This window comes from Theropithecus gelada, chromosome 5 (genome assembly GCF_003255815.1).
Source record: "Theropithecus gelada isolate Dixy chromosome 5, Tgel_1.0, whole genome shotgun sequence".
NCBI classification, from domain to species: domain Eukaryota; kingdom Metazoa; phylum Chordata; class Mammalia; order Primates; family Cercopithecidae; genus Theropithecus; species Theropithecus gelada.
In genome coordinates, this window is record NC_037672.1 from 181,054,579 (window position 1) to 181,070,052 (window position 15,474).

Genomic DNA, 15,474 nt, shown 5'->3' on the forward strand with positions numbered 1-15,474 from the left:
TTTTTTTTTTTTTTTTTTTTTTTTTTTTTTTTTTTTTTTTTGAGGCGGAGTTTTGCTCTTGTCACCCAGGCTGGAGTGCAATGGCGAGATCTTGGCTCACTGCAACCTCCACCTCCTGGGTTCAAGCAATTCTCCTGCCTCAGCCTCCCAAGTAGCTGGAACTACAGGTACCCACTGCCACGCTGAGCTAATTTTTGTATTTTTAGTAGAGACAGGGTTTCACTATGTTGGTCAGGCTGGTCTTGAACCCCTTATCTCAGATGATCCACCTGCCTCAGCCTCACAAAGTGCTGGGATTACAGGCTTCGGCCACTGTGCCTGGCCCTGTACTTATTTCTAATAGTAGCAGCCACTTAAATATCTATGGCTAAGATTAAAATCGACTGGCTGATGTTGACTTGGCCTTTAGCCAAATCAGGCATATATTTCTGGGCATAACTGAAGATAAGATTGAGTTTATCAATTCAACTCTGTAAAATAATTTAGTGGATGGTTTCTGACGGCTCCGTGAGTTACGATTTTCCACTTAAGGAAGTCTGGAGTTCTTAAGGAAAGGAAGATGCATTTGCAGAAGGATTTTTGTATAAGTGAAAAATCTGGCGACACACAGCAGGTCTCACAAACTGTTGTGTCCGTCACATGACAAACTGTCGCCCAAACATGGCCCCCGCTTTTGAATACTCTACCAACTGCTTTGGCTGCTTGCAATGCCTGACTTGAACACTACCTTGGAAGGAGCTCTCCCTAGCTCAAAAGCTGTTGATGCCCAAGTTCTGGAGACAGCACGTTCCTAAGTGCCAAACTGGAGACAAGGATGATCTTTCTTGCCAAAAACAACAACAACAAAATACTTATTTTCAAGAACCTGCCAATGTGTAAAATACTGTTCCTGATTTCATATTTTGGGAGCTCATGGGAACACTGCGTAAACATAGCCCGCACCTATAGTTCCTGACCATGGGGCCTGAGAACAAAGGGCCGTCCCCCTGGGCATGGGGCAAGGCTGGCAGCAGTGGCATTGTGGGCATCTGTGTTCCTCAACCCCAAATAGACAGATCTTATAGGGAGTAAGCCCCATGAGTTATGATTTTCTACCTAAGGAAATCCGGAGTTCTTAAGGAAAGGAGGATGCATTTGCAGAAGGATTGGGCTAAAGAGGTGAGACCCTGGCCTCCACCAGTGCTTAATCCTTACTAATGACTGTCCAGAGCCAATCGCATCGCTGCAGTGAGGATGGAGAGAGAAAGCAGGCCAGCCAGGACCTACTCCTGGCACCCTATGGTTGGCAACCTCCAGGGGCAGCAGGTTGCCTGCCCCCAGGAAGACAGTTGCTTCCCGCCAGGATCAGTTTCATCTGGAAGTGGGACGAGCCACAAAGCCCATATTGGGAAGTGACTAGGAACTCAGGGACGAGCAGCCAGCAGAAGGTGCCACTTGCTCCTCCTCCCTTCACAGGGTAGGTCACCAGCTACTGCTGGGGAGAATATTTGTTTTGAGAGCAGGGGAAGCAGAGGTCTAGTCATCCCTGATGAGGGGCAGTGACTGTGGGGAGCTTTATCCCCTATCTTGGCATTGTGGGAACTGAACCACACCCAGTGCAGGGCAGTGACTATAGGGATCACCCTCTGGTGGGGATCGTCACGGACACTACTGTCCTTGCAGTGGGCTCAGCGTGCTTCCATATCCCTCACAGCAGCCAGGAGGCAGCTATGACGACACCACCATGCTCACGTACAGGGAGGCAGAGGGGCCAGGGTGGGGAGCTGGTCTGGCTTCCAACTGAACAGAGCTGGGAACGGTGGCTCCTGACATAAGGAGATGGGCACTTCATACAGCCTCAGCCCTTCGTTCTTTACCCTCTCGTTCCCCACAGAAACAGATCAGCCTGGCAGCGGCCTCCTTCCTGAGAAAGGGCAGCCTAGGGATGCTGCTGATGCTCCCCAGATGCGCCTGAGAAGTGCTGCGTTTAGGCCTATAATAAAACAGCCCTAGGCCGGGCATGGTGGCTCACGCCTGGAATCCCAGCACTTTGGGAGGCTGAGGCTCGGATCATGAGGTCAAGAGATCGAGACCATCCTGGCTAACATGGTGAAACCCTGTCTCTACTAAAAAAAACTACAAAAAAATTAGCCAGGCGTAGTGGCTGGCGCCTGCAGTCCCAGCTACTCGGGAGGCTGAGACAGGAGAATGGTGTGAACCCGGGAGGTGGATGTTGCAGTGAGCCGAGATCATGCCACTGCACTCCAGCCTGGGTGACAGAGCGAGACTCCATCTCAAAAACAAACAAACAGGCCGGGCACGGTGGCTCAAGCCTGTAATCCCAGCACTTTGGGTGGCCGAGACGGGCGGATCACGAGGTCAGGGGATCGAGACCATCCTGGCGAACACAGTGAAACCCCGTCTCTACTAAAAAAAAATATAAAAAACCAGCTGGGCGAGGTGGCGGGCGCCTGTAGTCCCAGCTACTTGGGAGGCTGAGGCAGGAGAATGGCGTAAACCCGGGAGGCGGAGCTTGCAGTGAGCTGAGATCCGGCCACAGCACTCCAGCCTGGGCAACAGAGCGAGACTCCGTCTCAACAACAACAACAAAAACAAACAAACAAACAAAAACAGCCCTGGTGAGGGCCTGTACGGTGCTTCCTTGATCTCGTTTAATTCTCATGACATTCAGTGGAGTAGGTATTATCATGCCAATTTCAGAGAAGAAAAAACAGAGACTTGATCGAGGTCACTCAGGGAGTGAGAGGCAAACTAGATAGTCTGTCCCCAGCATCTGAGCTCCTGACACTGCTCCGTATGTCAGTATTAAAACTACAAGAAAAGTCCGGGCGTGGTGGCTCACGCCTGTAATCCCAGCACTTTGGGAGGCTGAGGCGAGCTGATCACCTGGGGTCAGGAGTTCGAGACCAGACTGACCAACATGGAGAAACCCTGTCTCTACTAAAGATACAAAATTAGCTGGGTGTGGTGGTGCATGCCTGTAATCCCAGCTACTCGGGAGGCTGAGGCAGGAGAACCACTTGAACCTGGGAGGCAGAGGGTTGCAGTGAGCTGAGATCGCACCATTGCACTCCAGCCTGGGCAACAAGAGTGAAACTCCACCTCAAAAAAAAAAAAAAAAAACCAAACAAACAAAAAAAACTACAAGGAAAGGACACAGTACAAAGTGGCGATACACGAGGGCCCGCATGGCCCCCCTGCACCTGCTACGGGGCTGTCTTGCCTCAGAGTGCTTTCCAGGGGTCGGCCAAAGGCTCACAACAGGTCCACGGTCCTTCACTTGCTGCAGGTCGTTCAGGCTGATGTACTTATTCAGCTCAATCACTTTGTCCATCCAGAAAATGTCGGTCATTCCGTGATCCGAGAAAATGATGACGTTCAGGCGGTCCTGCAGGCCCCGCTCCTGTGCGGTGGGAAAAGGCAGTCATTATGGCACAACAGAGAGGCTCATACACTCAGAAAACTTTGTCAACTGCAAACGATAGGAGAAAGGCTATCTTCTCAGTTCTGTGTTTAATCATCTACTATTTTGCCCTGGTGAGACCCAGTTCAAAACCCACAACAGAAGCCCTTTGCAGAGGGGACTGTGAGGCTCAGTCCCGTTCAATTCGTGCTGACACCTTACACAGCACTTTCAGCTTTTTAAGGTCGACCCTCTGTTTGCATCTTCTTTGGCTCTTTCAACAAACTTGTGTGCTTGTTTGAGAACTGTCACGTGCCCATGTTGCAGATGTACAGGATAAAGCACAGGAAGGTAAAGCAAAGGCAAAAACAAAACGAAACACTTGTAGTCATTCAGCAAAAGCATGAGGTAGAATCAACACTGGAACCTGTCTACACGCCCAGTTGCTACCAAACTTATTAGGATTCCACAGAGCTGGGTATCACTCCAGCTGAGCCAGGCGAGAAGGCACACCTAGGTCCACTGGCCTGGCTATGGAACAAGGGATCGCTTGGTACCGCAGGAGGCACTGTGTGAAGCAGAGGGACTCGTCAAAGCCTGTGCCGGCCCCGTCAGCCTTTAGCAGTAAGAGGGAAGATGTTGACAGGCATGACTGTGGGGGAGACAAACAGAGAGAAGGCCAGGCCAGGTGTCTTAGCTTCAGGTCACCTGGATCCACTTGGTCATGTACTTCAGGACAGTGTCTACAGCCTTGAGAGCATCTTTCCTCTGCGGAGATGCAGGCCCATAGTGGTGGCCTTCCACGTCGATGCGCTCATGGTATATGGCTGCCAGGTCGGCCCGGCCACTCCTGGAGGGACAGAGGAGAGAGCCATAGGTGAGGGAGGCCCCTGCCAGCTTGCTCCCTTATCACCCCCATAGCACTCTGTGAAGGTGTTCACACTCCCCGAAACCTTGTCCCTGGGCCAGGCAAAGCCAATACCCTAAAATAAATGAGGTCAGATCTCCAAGGGAAACACACACACTGAACCAAGAATTGCTGGTCCTGAGCACCTTGGTGATTAAAGATTTCTCATCATGCCTTGGAGAGGGGGAAGATGTGATAACAGGCCAAGGATAGTTATTGCTGCATCCTCGCCGCCTGCTGTCACCAGGTCAGAAACACTGGAAGCTGTTATTTAAATAACTACTGTTCAGTCATTGCTGGACTCTAAATCAAGCACTACATCGTGGGCCTAATTGGTTGGCCAGGATAAGAACGGCATTTCCACAGCAACTCTGCAGGAGGCAAACAGATGAGTGTTCAGGGCCTGGCATCTGTGGCCCTCCCTCGGACACTTGTTCAATGGGGGCATGTGAGGGGCCAGCTCCAATGTGGATATCGAGTGAATTCCAGCAGTGACCACACCTCTAGGGGCCCAGGAAGACCCAGTTCTGACAAAACTCCCCTTCTTGGCTAGAGTATTGATGGTAAAAATCCAAGCTGTTTCACCCTCATTCTTGGGTTAAGAAGGACTGGGAGCGAGTGATCTAAATTGGAGTAGGAAGTTTGCAGAGTCCATGAGAGGGGAGGAATAATGTGGAATGTTCTCTCCTCCCTTCCCACAGTATTTCCACTGTGACTCCCTCCCCAGTGCTGGCTTTTCCACAACTTCCACACAAAGCACCTGAAATGGATCAGGGTGATGATGACGATGGTGATGGTGATGATGATGGTGATGTTAGCAGTGACTAACAAAAGATGCAGCAATGGAAAAGGAATTAAAGCTCATTTCCCTGCTGGGAGTCTACATGGGTTAATAACTAATACTCTTGGCGGATTTTAAACATACACTTGTGCGCACCCAGATGAAGCACACGGCCTCCTCTGATATGGCCTCCCCAATACTTAAAACATGAGAAATTAAAGAATGTGTCCTGGAGCCCGCAGGGCCTCGGCCCTTGTGGTCCACAGGGGATGGAAAACAGCACCACACCACGGTAGCTCAGAGAGCTCGGTCTGCCCGTCCGTCATTAAACCACTCCTGCTCACCCTTCAGGTCCCTGGAGAGACACTGCCTCTTCCAGCAAGCTTCCTCTGGTGCCCTGCGGCTAGACTGAACCGCCCTGTGTGTGTTCCCATAGCACCCTGGGTTCACTTCCGGGCCATGACTTTTCATACTGTGAGGTAATTGCCCACTTATGTGTCCTTTTCCCTGTCTAAATTGTGAGATTCGTTCACTGTAGGAGCCAGGACGCATTGTCCATCGTATCTGAGCTCTAGCCCGGCATTTGGCGCACAGCAAGAGCACTGTTAACTGCCCTGTAACTGTATAATCAGTCAGTGCTCAGTACGTGACAGCTCCTATGGGTCAGGCACTACGCTGAGAGCTTTTACCCACATTATCTTATTTAATCCTCAAACAGCCATGAAAGGTAGGAATGTCCTGAACAGAGAGTACAAGACAGTTCCCGGCATCACACGGTAGTAAGAGGTGGACCAGGATTCAAACCCTGGTGCAGCCCACTCCCAGCCCCAGAGCACAACCAGTGCAGACTCTGAACTCAGTAACCTGCCCAGGCCAACTGAGAAACATTCTGCTTAGTCTTCACGATCTTTTCGAAATGGATCTTATTCTCTTACGAGAATCCTACCAACCCCTAGAAGGCTAGGTGTGAGAGAGGCGAGAGGGCGACAGTGACATCAAGTCTCTTTCCTTTCTGCACGCTCAGTGCTCTGTCTGTGGGTTGAATAGGCCTCCCACGTCTGTCACTGCAGTGAAAAGTATCCTCATAGAAAAGCACTTACAGGTTTCATAGATGAGAAAATAGGCCTAAGAGGGTTCGAGATGTCACTTAAGGCCTCACAGACCTCTGAGACACAGCTAGAACCAGAAATGCAAGCCTTCAAATCTCCAAAGTCAGGATACTTTTAACTCTAGCAAACTGGGCCTTTGAGCATCCACACACACTCCATCCACTCAACTGGGAGCAAGTCCCAAGAATGTTCACCTGGCATCTTCCTTCATCTTCCTTCATCACAGTCAAACCCGCAAGAGGCACATTCTTTACATGCCCTCCCGGGTGCCCTGAGGTGAACTTCATTCACAGTTTTGAGGACACATGGGTTTCAAGTTAAACGAAATTGCTAGTCAAATGTTCTTTTCTCTTTTTAGAATAAAACAAACTGCCCCCTGGTTAAAAAGACCCTTTACCACCCTCCTCCACATTGTGGATTGGATTAGGTTATTATTTAGATGTTTCTCACGAATGGCATTATCCTTATTCATACTCACTAATGTGTGCATGACTAATCCAAACTCCTTCTGCCTCTATAGATAGCAGAGAATAAAAAGTCACTGTAGGGTCCCGCAAATGTGTAGGTGGTTGGTAAAATAGACAGTAGCATTGTCACACATGTGCCAAAACTCTTTCAAGGCCCAGGTTCATTAGACTGATAGGCTGATGGCACTTCTGCCATCACAGTCTTTGAACACAGTGAAACTTCCATAAACTCTGTCCTTTGGATAAGCCTCAGCATTTCATTGCTTTAGGTACGTGCACGTTTAGCATTTCAGATGTGCCTGTTCACACAGTATGGCATCTGTTTAGGTGTCCACACTTCCAGAGTGGGCTTCCGTGTAGGAAAAAACCCGATTAAACTCAGTGGTGACTTACTACAGTGAAGAGTTTTCATGAATACAGTTTACCATTGCATTAAAGTTTAATGAATGAACTAATTCTAGGTCTCTTCGTGTTAGATACCACATCTTAGTGCAGCACTCACTGTCCTGGTTTCTTTAAGGCTATTACCGTATTCACAAACCTCCACATCAGCCATTATGTATGACACTTTACCTGATGGCTTTTGGTCAGGAAGCTGTCAACCCCAGATGCTGGGAATCCTGGATTTGGGATGCTCGTGATTCAGGGATTATACACTTGTCTTTTGTGAAAGGATTACACATTGACATTTCATTGACTCATTAGGACCCTATGTCTTCAAGGGCTGAGACCTCTTGCCTGTCTAGTTTAGCTGACAGATGCTTGCTTGCCAGCTGTTTTCCACGCGGATCTTGTTTCCATCCCAGGTCAGCTCATTTGCAATGAATTGGTTCGGTGAGGAGTGACGAGTAGCCATGCCTGCCCATCTACTACTGCCCATTGACAGCTCTAAGGTCCAGGAACCATTCCAGAAGGACATGTGGCCCCAGCACTGTTACCTGAGAGCTGCAAGGGGTTCCTAGCCCTGGTGTTTCAGGGACACCTGAGTCTCCCATCACCTGTCCCGATTTCTTTGCCATGTAAAAAGTTCTTAATATTCTTTCCATTTTTCTTACTAAAGTGGGTGACTGTAAAGAAAAATGATCCAAAACTTAGAAATAAAGCCTACAGTATGATTGCCTGTCTTTTCAGTGCTGTGGTGAGCACTGTCTAATAAGCTTGCTTGAGTCATGAGACTGAACTACTGATTGGAGTTCAGACTCTAGAAACCTAGCTGTTAACTTGTAGGAAACTGATAAGATGAAAATTATTTTTGTCTGATGGAGGAAGCAGCTCTAACATTATGGTTTGATTATCCTCCATATTATTAAGCATATCTGCATCAAACGACAATTATCCCTCATCATTCTCCATCCTTCTGTTTCTTGACGTGTGTGTGTGTCTCATTTTCTCCTTATAAGCAGCTTTGTCATGCTCCTGATTCCCCTCAGCAAGAAACTACATTGAACCTTGGCATATTCCTCATACCCAGATGTACTGAGCCCATAACAAGTCTTAATTTTGAAAATTCTCTTTTGACAGGGTCATTGGAACCAGACAAATCTGGGATCAAACTCTGGCTTTTCTTCGAACTAACCTCGAGGCCTCAGACGAATGGCAAGATTATCTCCAAGCCTCCATTTCCCCACCTGAAAAACCTACTTGATGTGGTTTGGCTGTGTCCCCACCCAAATCTCATCTTGAATTGTAGCTCCCATAGTCCCCATGTGTAGTGGGAGGGATCCAGTGGGAGGTGATTGGCGCATGGGGGTGGTTGCCCCCATGCTGCTATTCTCATGATCGTGAGTGAGTTCTCATGAGATCTGATGGTTTTATAAAGGGCTTTCCCTCCTTTTGCTTGGCACTTCTCCTTCTTGCTGCCATGTGAAGAAGGACATGTCTGCTTTCCCTTCTGCCATGATTGTAAGTTTCCTGAGGACTCCTCAGCCCTGTAGCACTGCGAATCAATTAAATCTCTTTTCTTTATAAATTACCCAGTCTTAGGTATGTCTTTATTAGCAGCATGAGAACAAACTGATACACTACTCAAAGGGTAACATGGTGTATTAAACAAGCTGATGGGTATAAAGCACTTGGCACATAGTGAAAGGGAGGGGAGGGGAAAGAAATGCCTCCCATTTCTCTCTTCCCTCCAGGTGGCCCTAGATCGCTTTTCCTGAGTATGTGGCTGAGCAGGGAGGAGGAGCCAGTCTCCTAGCCCCAGCCTTATTCCTGCTCCTTCCCTGTACTCCACAGGGAGGAGGGACCAGGCCAGGACAGGGGAGCTGGCTTCCTGGTGGCCCGTGGAAAGAGTTGTGTCATCCATTCCTTCATTAGTACAGGCACACTGAGGCTCTGGGATCCTGAAGGCAATCCTTTTGAGCTGTCTTCAGTAGCCTGGAGCTTGACAAAGGATTATATCTATACACAGCCTATGGCTGTGCCCACTGGTCCTGCAGCCCAGTTGTTTCCTGAGTGACACTTTTGTGAGGCTGCACAGTGAGTCTGCTATACAAGCCTGGAAGCAGTTGCCTAGCCCACTGTGACTGCCCCCTGCCTTCCTCCACCCTATGAGCCATTCAAGGCTTATTTCAGCTTTAGCACCATGCACCTTTTCCTGCCCACTGAACCACGAATATCCTGCAAACAGGACTTCCTGGAGGATGCGAGTAAGTCATGCAGATCACAAACCCTGTTTCCTTTTCAACCAGGGTAAAGGGCCATGTGTGTGGGACACTGCCTGCAGAGCGCCATGTGTGATGGGAGGCACATGGCTCTAGTGCCTGGGCTGTAGGCTGCAGACACATGACGCCTGAGCAGGCTGCAGAACCCCAGGCTTTAGGATGGCCCCAAAGAGAAGACTTGCAAAGGGGTGCATCTGGACTCCCTGTCACTGTCTCAATTTCAGGGTGTCTTAGAAGTGTGAGCTGGCAGAGACCAGGGTGAAGGACTGAGGAGTTGACCCTAGAGCAGTTCTCAGTCACTGCGTCCCCAAAGCGGGCCTCCAGAGACTAGGCCCTAAGCTGCTGTAGAAAGAGCTGGGCTCTGGCTCCACCACTGGCTGGCTTGTGAGGTCCAAGGAGAAGTATTTAACCTTCAGAGAGCCAGTGGCCTCTTTTGTAAGGCGGGGAGAGAAATGCCCACAAGATACCGTAGACATGAGAACCAAGTGGGTTACTGGAAATAAAGCCCATTGACACAATACTAGCCGATTGCTGTTAAAGCACTAATTCCCTTCCCTCCTCCTTTTCCCTATTCTAGAAATTGTCCAAGTTCAAAGGTAGCATTACACAAGCATATGTCTGGAGTCAGTAATGCATTATGAACACTGGAAAGCAGGGCCTGGATCAAACTTGGATGAGGGATTATCCTTCCTACCACAGGCTGACCTGGATCCTCTGCTGAAATGTCCCTGGGCAGACCTCTATGTTCAAGATCTTAATAGCCTCTCCAGCTTTCTGTCAAAGCCCATCTGTCCTGGGTTCCATTCTCTCTGTCTCTCAAGCTAATAGCAAAGTGGATTAAAAAAAGACACTCTGTGAGTCTTGTAGTGACTTGGAGAAATGTGAGTGCATGTTTGGACACTCATGTATGAAAGCTCCAAGTGCTCCTCAAATTATAGTTAGGAATTTGCAGTAGAGCTGAAGAGAAGTCAAGAGGTGAGCTGCGGCATTCTAGACACGCTCCTCTTTTAGGGGTCTCTGACGGACAGATCAATAATCCTACATCTTTGCTAGACACACATACCAAGAGACTTAATGATTCCTTTGAGCCACATGATTGCATGGACAAGCTACTACAGGCAAAGTGCTCTTGACTGGTCTAGACTGTTCTAGACTGGACATCTTCCTCACTCACCTCATTCCTGAAGGGGGCAAAGGTTAGATTTCTTTAAAAGAAAAATGTTGACCCACAACTTTCAGACCTTTATTATTCTTTGTAAGAAGGTAACGAGACATGTTCTAATAACAACACTCAGGTTGGCTGAAGGAGGGGCTTCCTGTGACTTCAGGGGAGACCCAAGTCATCTCACTGTCTTCCACAGGTAGTATCATCCAGCCTATTATTATTCTTTTCTTTCTGTCATGTCAAGAGCTGCCTAGCTTTAGAGACAGTGGATCTCCATCTTTCCACCTACTACCCAAAGGGGCTGTTTCTGGTGGCCCTGTTAACTTTGGCAACATGCAGACCCCATGAGTCAAGTGTGCTGGCCTGGTTTCCATCCAACCCAGGCCTTCACTGCTTCAGGGATATCATTCTTATTGCAAACCATGTGAATGCCAACCCATGGAGCTCAACGCCATCTACATAGAACACAATATAAATATGTGAAGCTGGGCAGTATGGTAATGCCAGGGCACATTAAGTGGAGGTCTAGCTGGGGACTCTTTCCTGGGCTTCCGGTTCTGTGTAGCCTTTTCTTCCTAGTGGAACCTAATACTTGTGGTAGACACACACTCATACCCCACCATCACCACCGCCGCCACCACCACCACCACCAAAACCTTCGCCATTCCTAAATGTTCTCCAAGGTAAGGATGCACTTCCATAGCTTCTCTAGAGGAAACAGAGCCCAGCACTTATTCCTCGCCACATGCTGGTGTCTCTCAGGACAGGGAAGTCTGGCTAGTAGGCCAGCGCCAGCCTGGGATTCTCATGGCTGTGCGATCTGTGCTCACCCCCCTGTGAATCACCGGGTGGTACAAAGTGACAATCCATCGGCCGTTAAGATAAAATGAATGCAAAAAGGATGACATTGCCAGACTGTTGGGTTATTTGGAGGTATTTGTATGGCAACTCTAATCCAAATTTTCATATTTGGCACAGCCATGGGCTGTAGGGACGGCTGGCATTCTGGATGTGTTGGAAACAGCATTGGTTAGACATAGAGCAATGTCCAAGTGCCAGCCCCACTCATCTGCTGCACGTGCTGTGCTCGCACAAAACTAGACTGCAGTGCAATATCCAGCTCATCCTTGTGTGGTTCTCCAGCACTCACGGGCAAGTACTTCTCCATTTCGATGTATTTTAAACCTGTTTTCTCTCCGACCCGTCAATGAGAGCATGAACCTTTATGTGCCCCCACCTCCCTGGACCCTCTTGATAGGTTTCATGGAAGTGGAATCATTCTAAGAAGCAGTGAAGGCAGGGTGCCGTTTTCTGCTTTCACTGCTCTGTGGGGGTGGCTGCTGTTCGCCATGGTGTGGGAGGGGCGTGGCAAGAAGAAAATCCATGATAGGTCAGCTCTGGATCTGGGGCGGTCTTCGTGACAGGCCATTTCATGTGGCTTGTGCTAGTGCTCTGTACACTGTGCCCTGGGTAAGTTGGTTCTCGGATATGCCCAGTTTGGAACTAGGCTCCTTTTCTTGGCGGGAATGAAGGTCCTGTCCCCAGTCTCTTTGCTCTGATTATGGCAGGTCTTCTGCCTGACGCACCCAGGAAACCCATTCAGTGGTCACAGTGACCTCAAGTCCGCTCCTGGAAACTCAAGAGCCCCCAACATCCACAGCCTCTCGGTAGCCGATCTCTACTTAATGCAAACTCCCACTTGGGCTCCCACCTTGCTTTCTGCTTCCAGAGATTTCTGAGACTGACGAGGCTTTGTCCTGAACTGTCTCGATCAGTTTCCTTAATAGTCTTGTGTGTGCTCTACAAGACAGCATTACTAATTCCTACATTTTTGCAATTGTGTGTCATGGTTCCATGTGGGAGGGAAAAAACAGATTCTGTGTTCTAATATACCCATGAGTTTTGTACATTTCCAAGAAAGGGGTAGGGTAGGCAATTTTCCCACACTTATTTGACCACATATCCTTCCTTTTTGCCAAATACTTATTGGTACCTTCAGAGACACGATTGGTCACTGAATCATGCTTAGGGAAATGATGCCATTCATATTGTTTCTCCATTGTTTAACAACATCAAAAAGCAGGTTCAAACCCTTAGGGATTTTCCTGCTCTCAATTCAACATTTCCAGAGACTGCCCCTGCCCAAAATCACTTGCTCGCAGTTACTCCCTACTAGCAGCTAGCGGTCACCACACAAGAGGCTCACCAACTCCCTGAGACATGATTTCACCGCCACCAAGCCCTCTTCATTCACTTTAGGATCCATGATCAGTCCTGGAAACAAGGAAGAAAATGGTGTGTTTGGGACACTTACTTGAAGGAGTCAAGAGCATCGCTGACTGCATTGGCAAAATTGATATCCGTTGGAACATTTTTATATTCTAGGCAATAGGTGGGTCTGACACCCAGAATCTCAACCTCACAGCCTGAGAAGGAAAAAGATGGCAAATAGTTACTCTCTTCAATAAGCAAAGTCAAGTTATGAGCCTATTTCAGGAAGCAAACACCATTAGTCAAAATAAAAAATAAAAACGTGTATTTTTATGAACTAAAATAACTTATTGCTAATAGGTGGTGTATTCAACTGCAATTTTGCATAACTGGAGCAGAGGTTCTCAAATATCACTCCTATGCAACACTGGTGCCCCATGTCAGAGATTGGCAAAAATTAGACAACTGTCTTTCCCAATTTGAAACAAAACACAATTAATCAATATATACAAATACCTCAATTGAAAGTTTCTTCAATAGGTTTTTCATGAATCTAAGTCTTTCATGAAAGTCTTCTAGTGTACCTTTGCCTCTTTTAGAATCAAGTATTAGGTAGTATCTGATTAGTCCGAAGATTATAAAATAAATATTTCACTATCCTGTGGCATTATACAAAAGCTAACTGGACTTAGAAGTACTCTACCAAATTGGCAAGCTAAAAATCAGTGAGTTCAAGCAAGAGGTCTGAGCCCCATCCTTGCCTCGCCCAAAATAGAGTGAAAGAATCAAACTCATTCTGACGTGAACAGACTCAGCTTTTCTGCCCCAGACTCCTGGACAAGTAGAAGTAGTTGCTCTGCAGAGGAGACACCCATCCATATTAGGAGAACATAGAACAGGAGAGGGATGTGCCCATCTCGGTTTCCGCTAGTTGGGTAAATATTTATTGGGCACTTACTGTGACCTAGTCACTATGTTCAGACATAGTGGAAACAGAAATGGATCAGGTAGGGTCTCCTTCCGGGAGCATCCCAGAGTTTAGTCTAGTGGGAGGGGACACAGGAAAGCAGCGTAGTATGTGAAGTGAGGTGCGTAATTCCTGGGTGTTGTGGGAATCAGATGAAGGGCCCTGACTTCAGGCATCACTTCCTCCTGAAAGCCTTCCTCAGGTCCCAGTGTTGGGCTCAGTTTTGTAGATGTAGCCATGGCAATGGGATGCAGGTGGGCTGGGAGGGCGTTCCAGGCAAAGGCAGCAGCTTGACCAAACCTTCAGAGAACTTCGGAGCAATACTGTATGTGTAGAGAACTGTAAGTACCATAAAATGCCAGACAATGATGCCAGGAGACCAGATGCTGCTCTTTCTTGTAGCCCAGGGAAAATGATTTCCAAGGTGAGGTAAGTAAAAGTGGGACAAAGAGGGAGTGCAGGAGCAAAGGAGGAAGGAGTCTCTGTCAGGAAGCACATCAACCCCACCCCTGGGAACACCTGCCAGCTGGTTACAGCCGATTTAAAAGATGATAGGGCAGCCTCCAGAAAGCATCCCTTCATCTGGCATACTATAGCAAGACCTGGGTGTGTCGTGGGAGACCCTAGTGCTTTCTGCTTGATATGTTGGGTTCAGGGTGAGCAAGGGCCCTTACAATAACTGGGACAGAACTAGAAGGCACGAAGCTTCCTTTTCCAAAACATGTTTTTTGAGAGGAAAAAATAGGCTAGGTGACCCAGAAATAAATACTGCTCATGACTTCCAGGAAAATATTCATTAGAGTAAGAAATGTCAGTGGAATCTTGAATGACTATATCACTTTACATACCAGTGTTTTATTGTTGAAGGTGATTTGTGAATTGTTATTGCTCTTCCCAAGCTATTTTTTCTGTATCCACCTTGTGCTCAGTGCCAGAAACCCCAAGGCAAATAAGATATCACCTACCCTTTAAAAGTTTAACAGCCATGTACAATGTGACCAGGTGTCTGCTTCTAGCATCTCTGACACATCTGTATGTAAACTGTAAGTAATGCAGGTATGATCATGGTTTTGAAGATAAAAGAAATGGCATTCTTTTTTGGTGTTTGCACGTAATATAAAACTATAAATGTTTTTGGTATGAGCAACAATATATATGTCTGTTAATGTTATCAAACAGATGTTCTCTTAATACTTCTATATAAATAAAATGAATCTGGACTTAACACTGGCATAGTAATACAGTTCACTTGAGAAATTTACCCTTGCCTCAGGTTAAAGTAGAATACAAACTATTTTTATTGATTAATTACATGTAAAATTCTATAGTACAGGTAGAGGCAGTATGTGTCAATGTAGAGCTGTAGAGCTGTTGTTACAGTGCTATGGAATTCTTTATTTTCAAAAACTATAATTAATTTTAATTTAACCAAACATCATGGCAGCAGCCTACAGTGGCTACCTAGGCTCACGGTAGGATAGGAGAATCGAGATAAATTTCCCCAAAGTACACAAACTCTTCACTGAGTGGGAAAGCAACAGTTCATCAAAGACTAAGGACATACATCAGAGTGGAAAGGGATCTTCCAACTTGCAGAAAGCTGTAGATAATGCTGGAAAGAAAAAGAATTCCTCAGTGACCCAGGAAGTTGGCAGCATGAATTCTCTATGTAAAGCGCTGGACAAATGGCAAGACTTGCTAAAGTGATCATCCCTATCATTTCTCACCTGTGACACTGGTGGAAAAATGAATCTAACTAAATCTTCAAGAAAGCCCAGGCCAGCTCAACTACAAATTAGAT

At 47.3% G+C, this 15,474-nt stretch overlaps 1 protein-coding gene across 1 annotated transcript in view; it reads right to left on the reverse strand.

Moving 5' to 3' along the window:
• Positions 1-15,474, reverse strand: part of ENPP6 (ectonucleotide pyrophosphatase/phosphodiesterase 6) — a 120,399-nt gene that overhangs the window by 25,765 nt on the left and 79,160 nt on the right. Inside the window, exons 3-5 of the mRNA XM_025385736.1 lie at positions 12,810-12,921; positions 4,112-4,253; positions 3,224-3,403 (exon numbers count right to left, since the gene is read on the reverse strand). Coding sequence (XP_025241521.1) covers positions 3,224-3,403; positions 4,112-4,253; positions 12,810-12,921 — 434 coding nt within the window. The remainder of the gene's footprint in view (positions 1-3,223; positions 3,404-4,111; positions 4,254-12,809; positions 12,922-15,474) is intronic.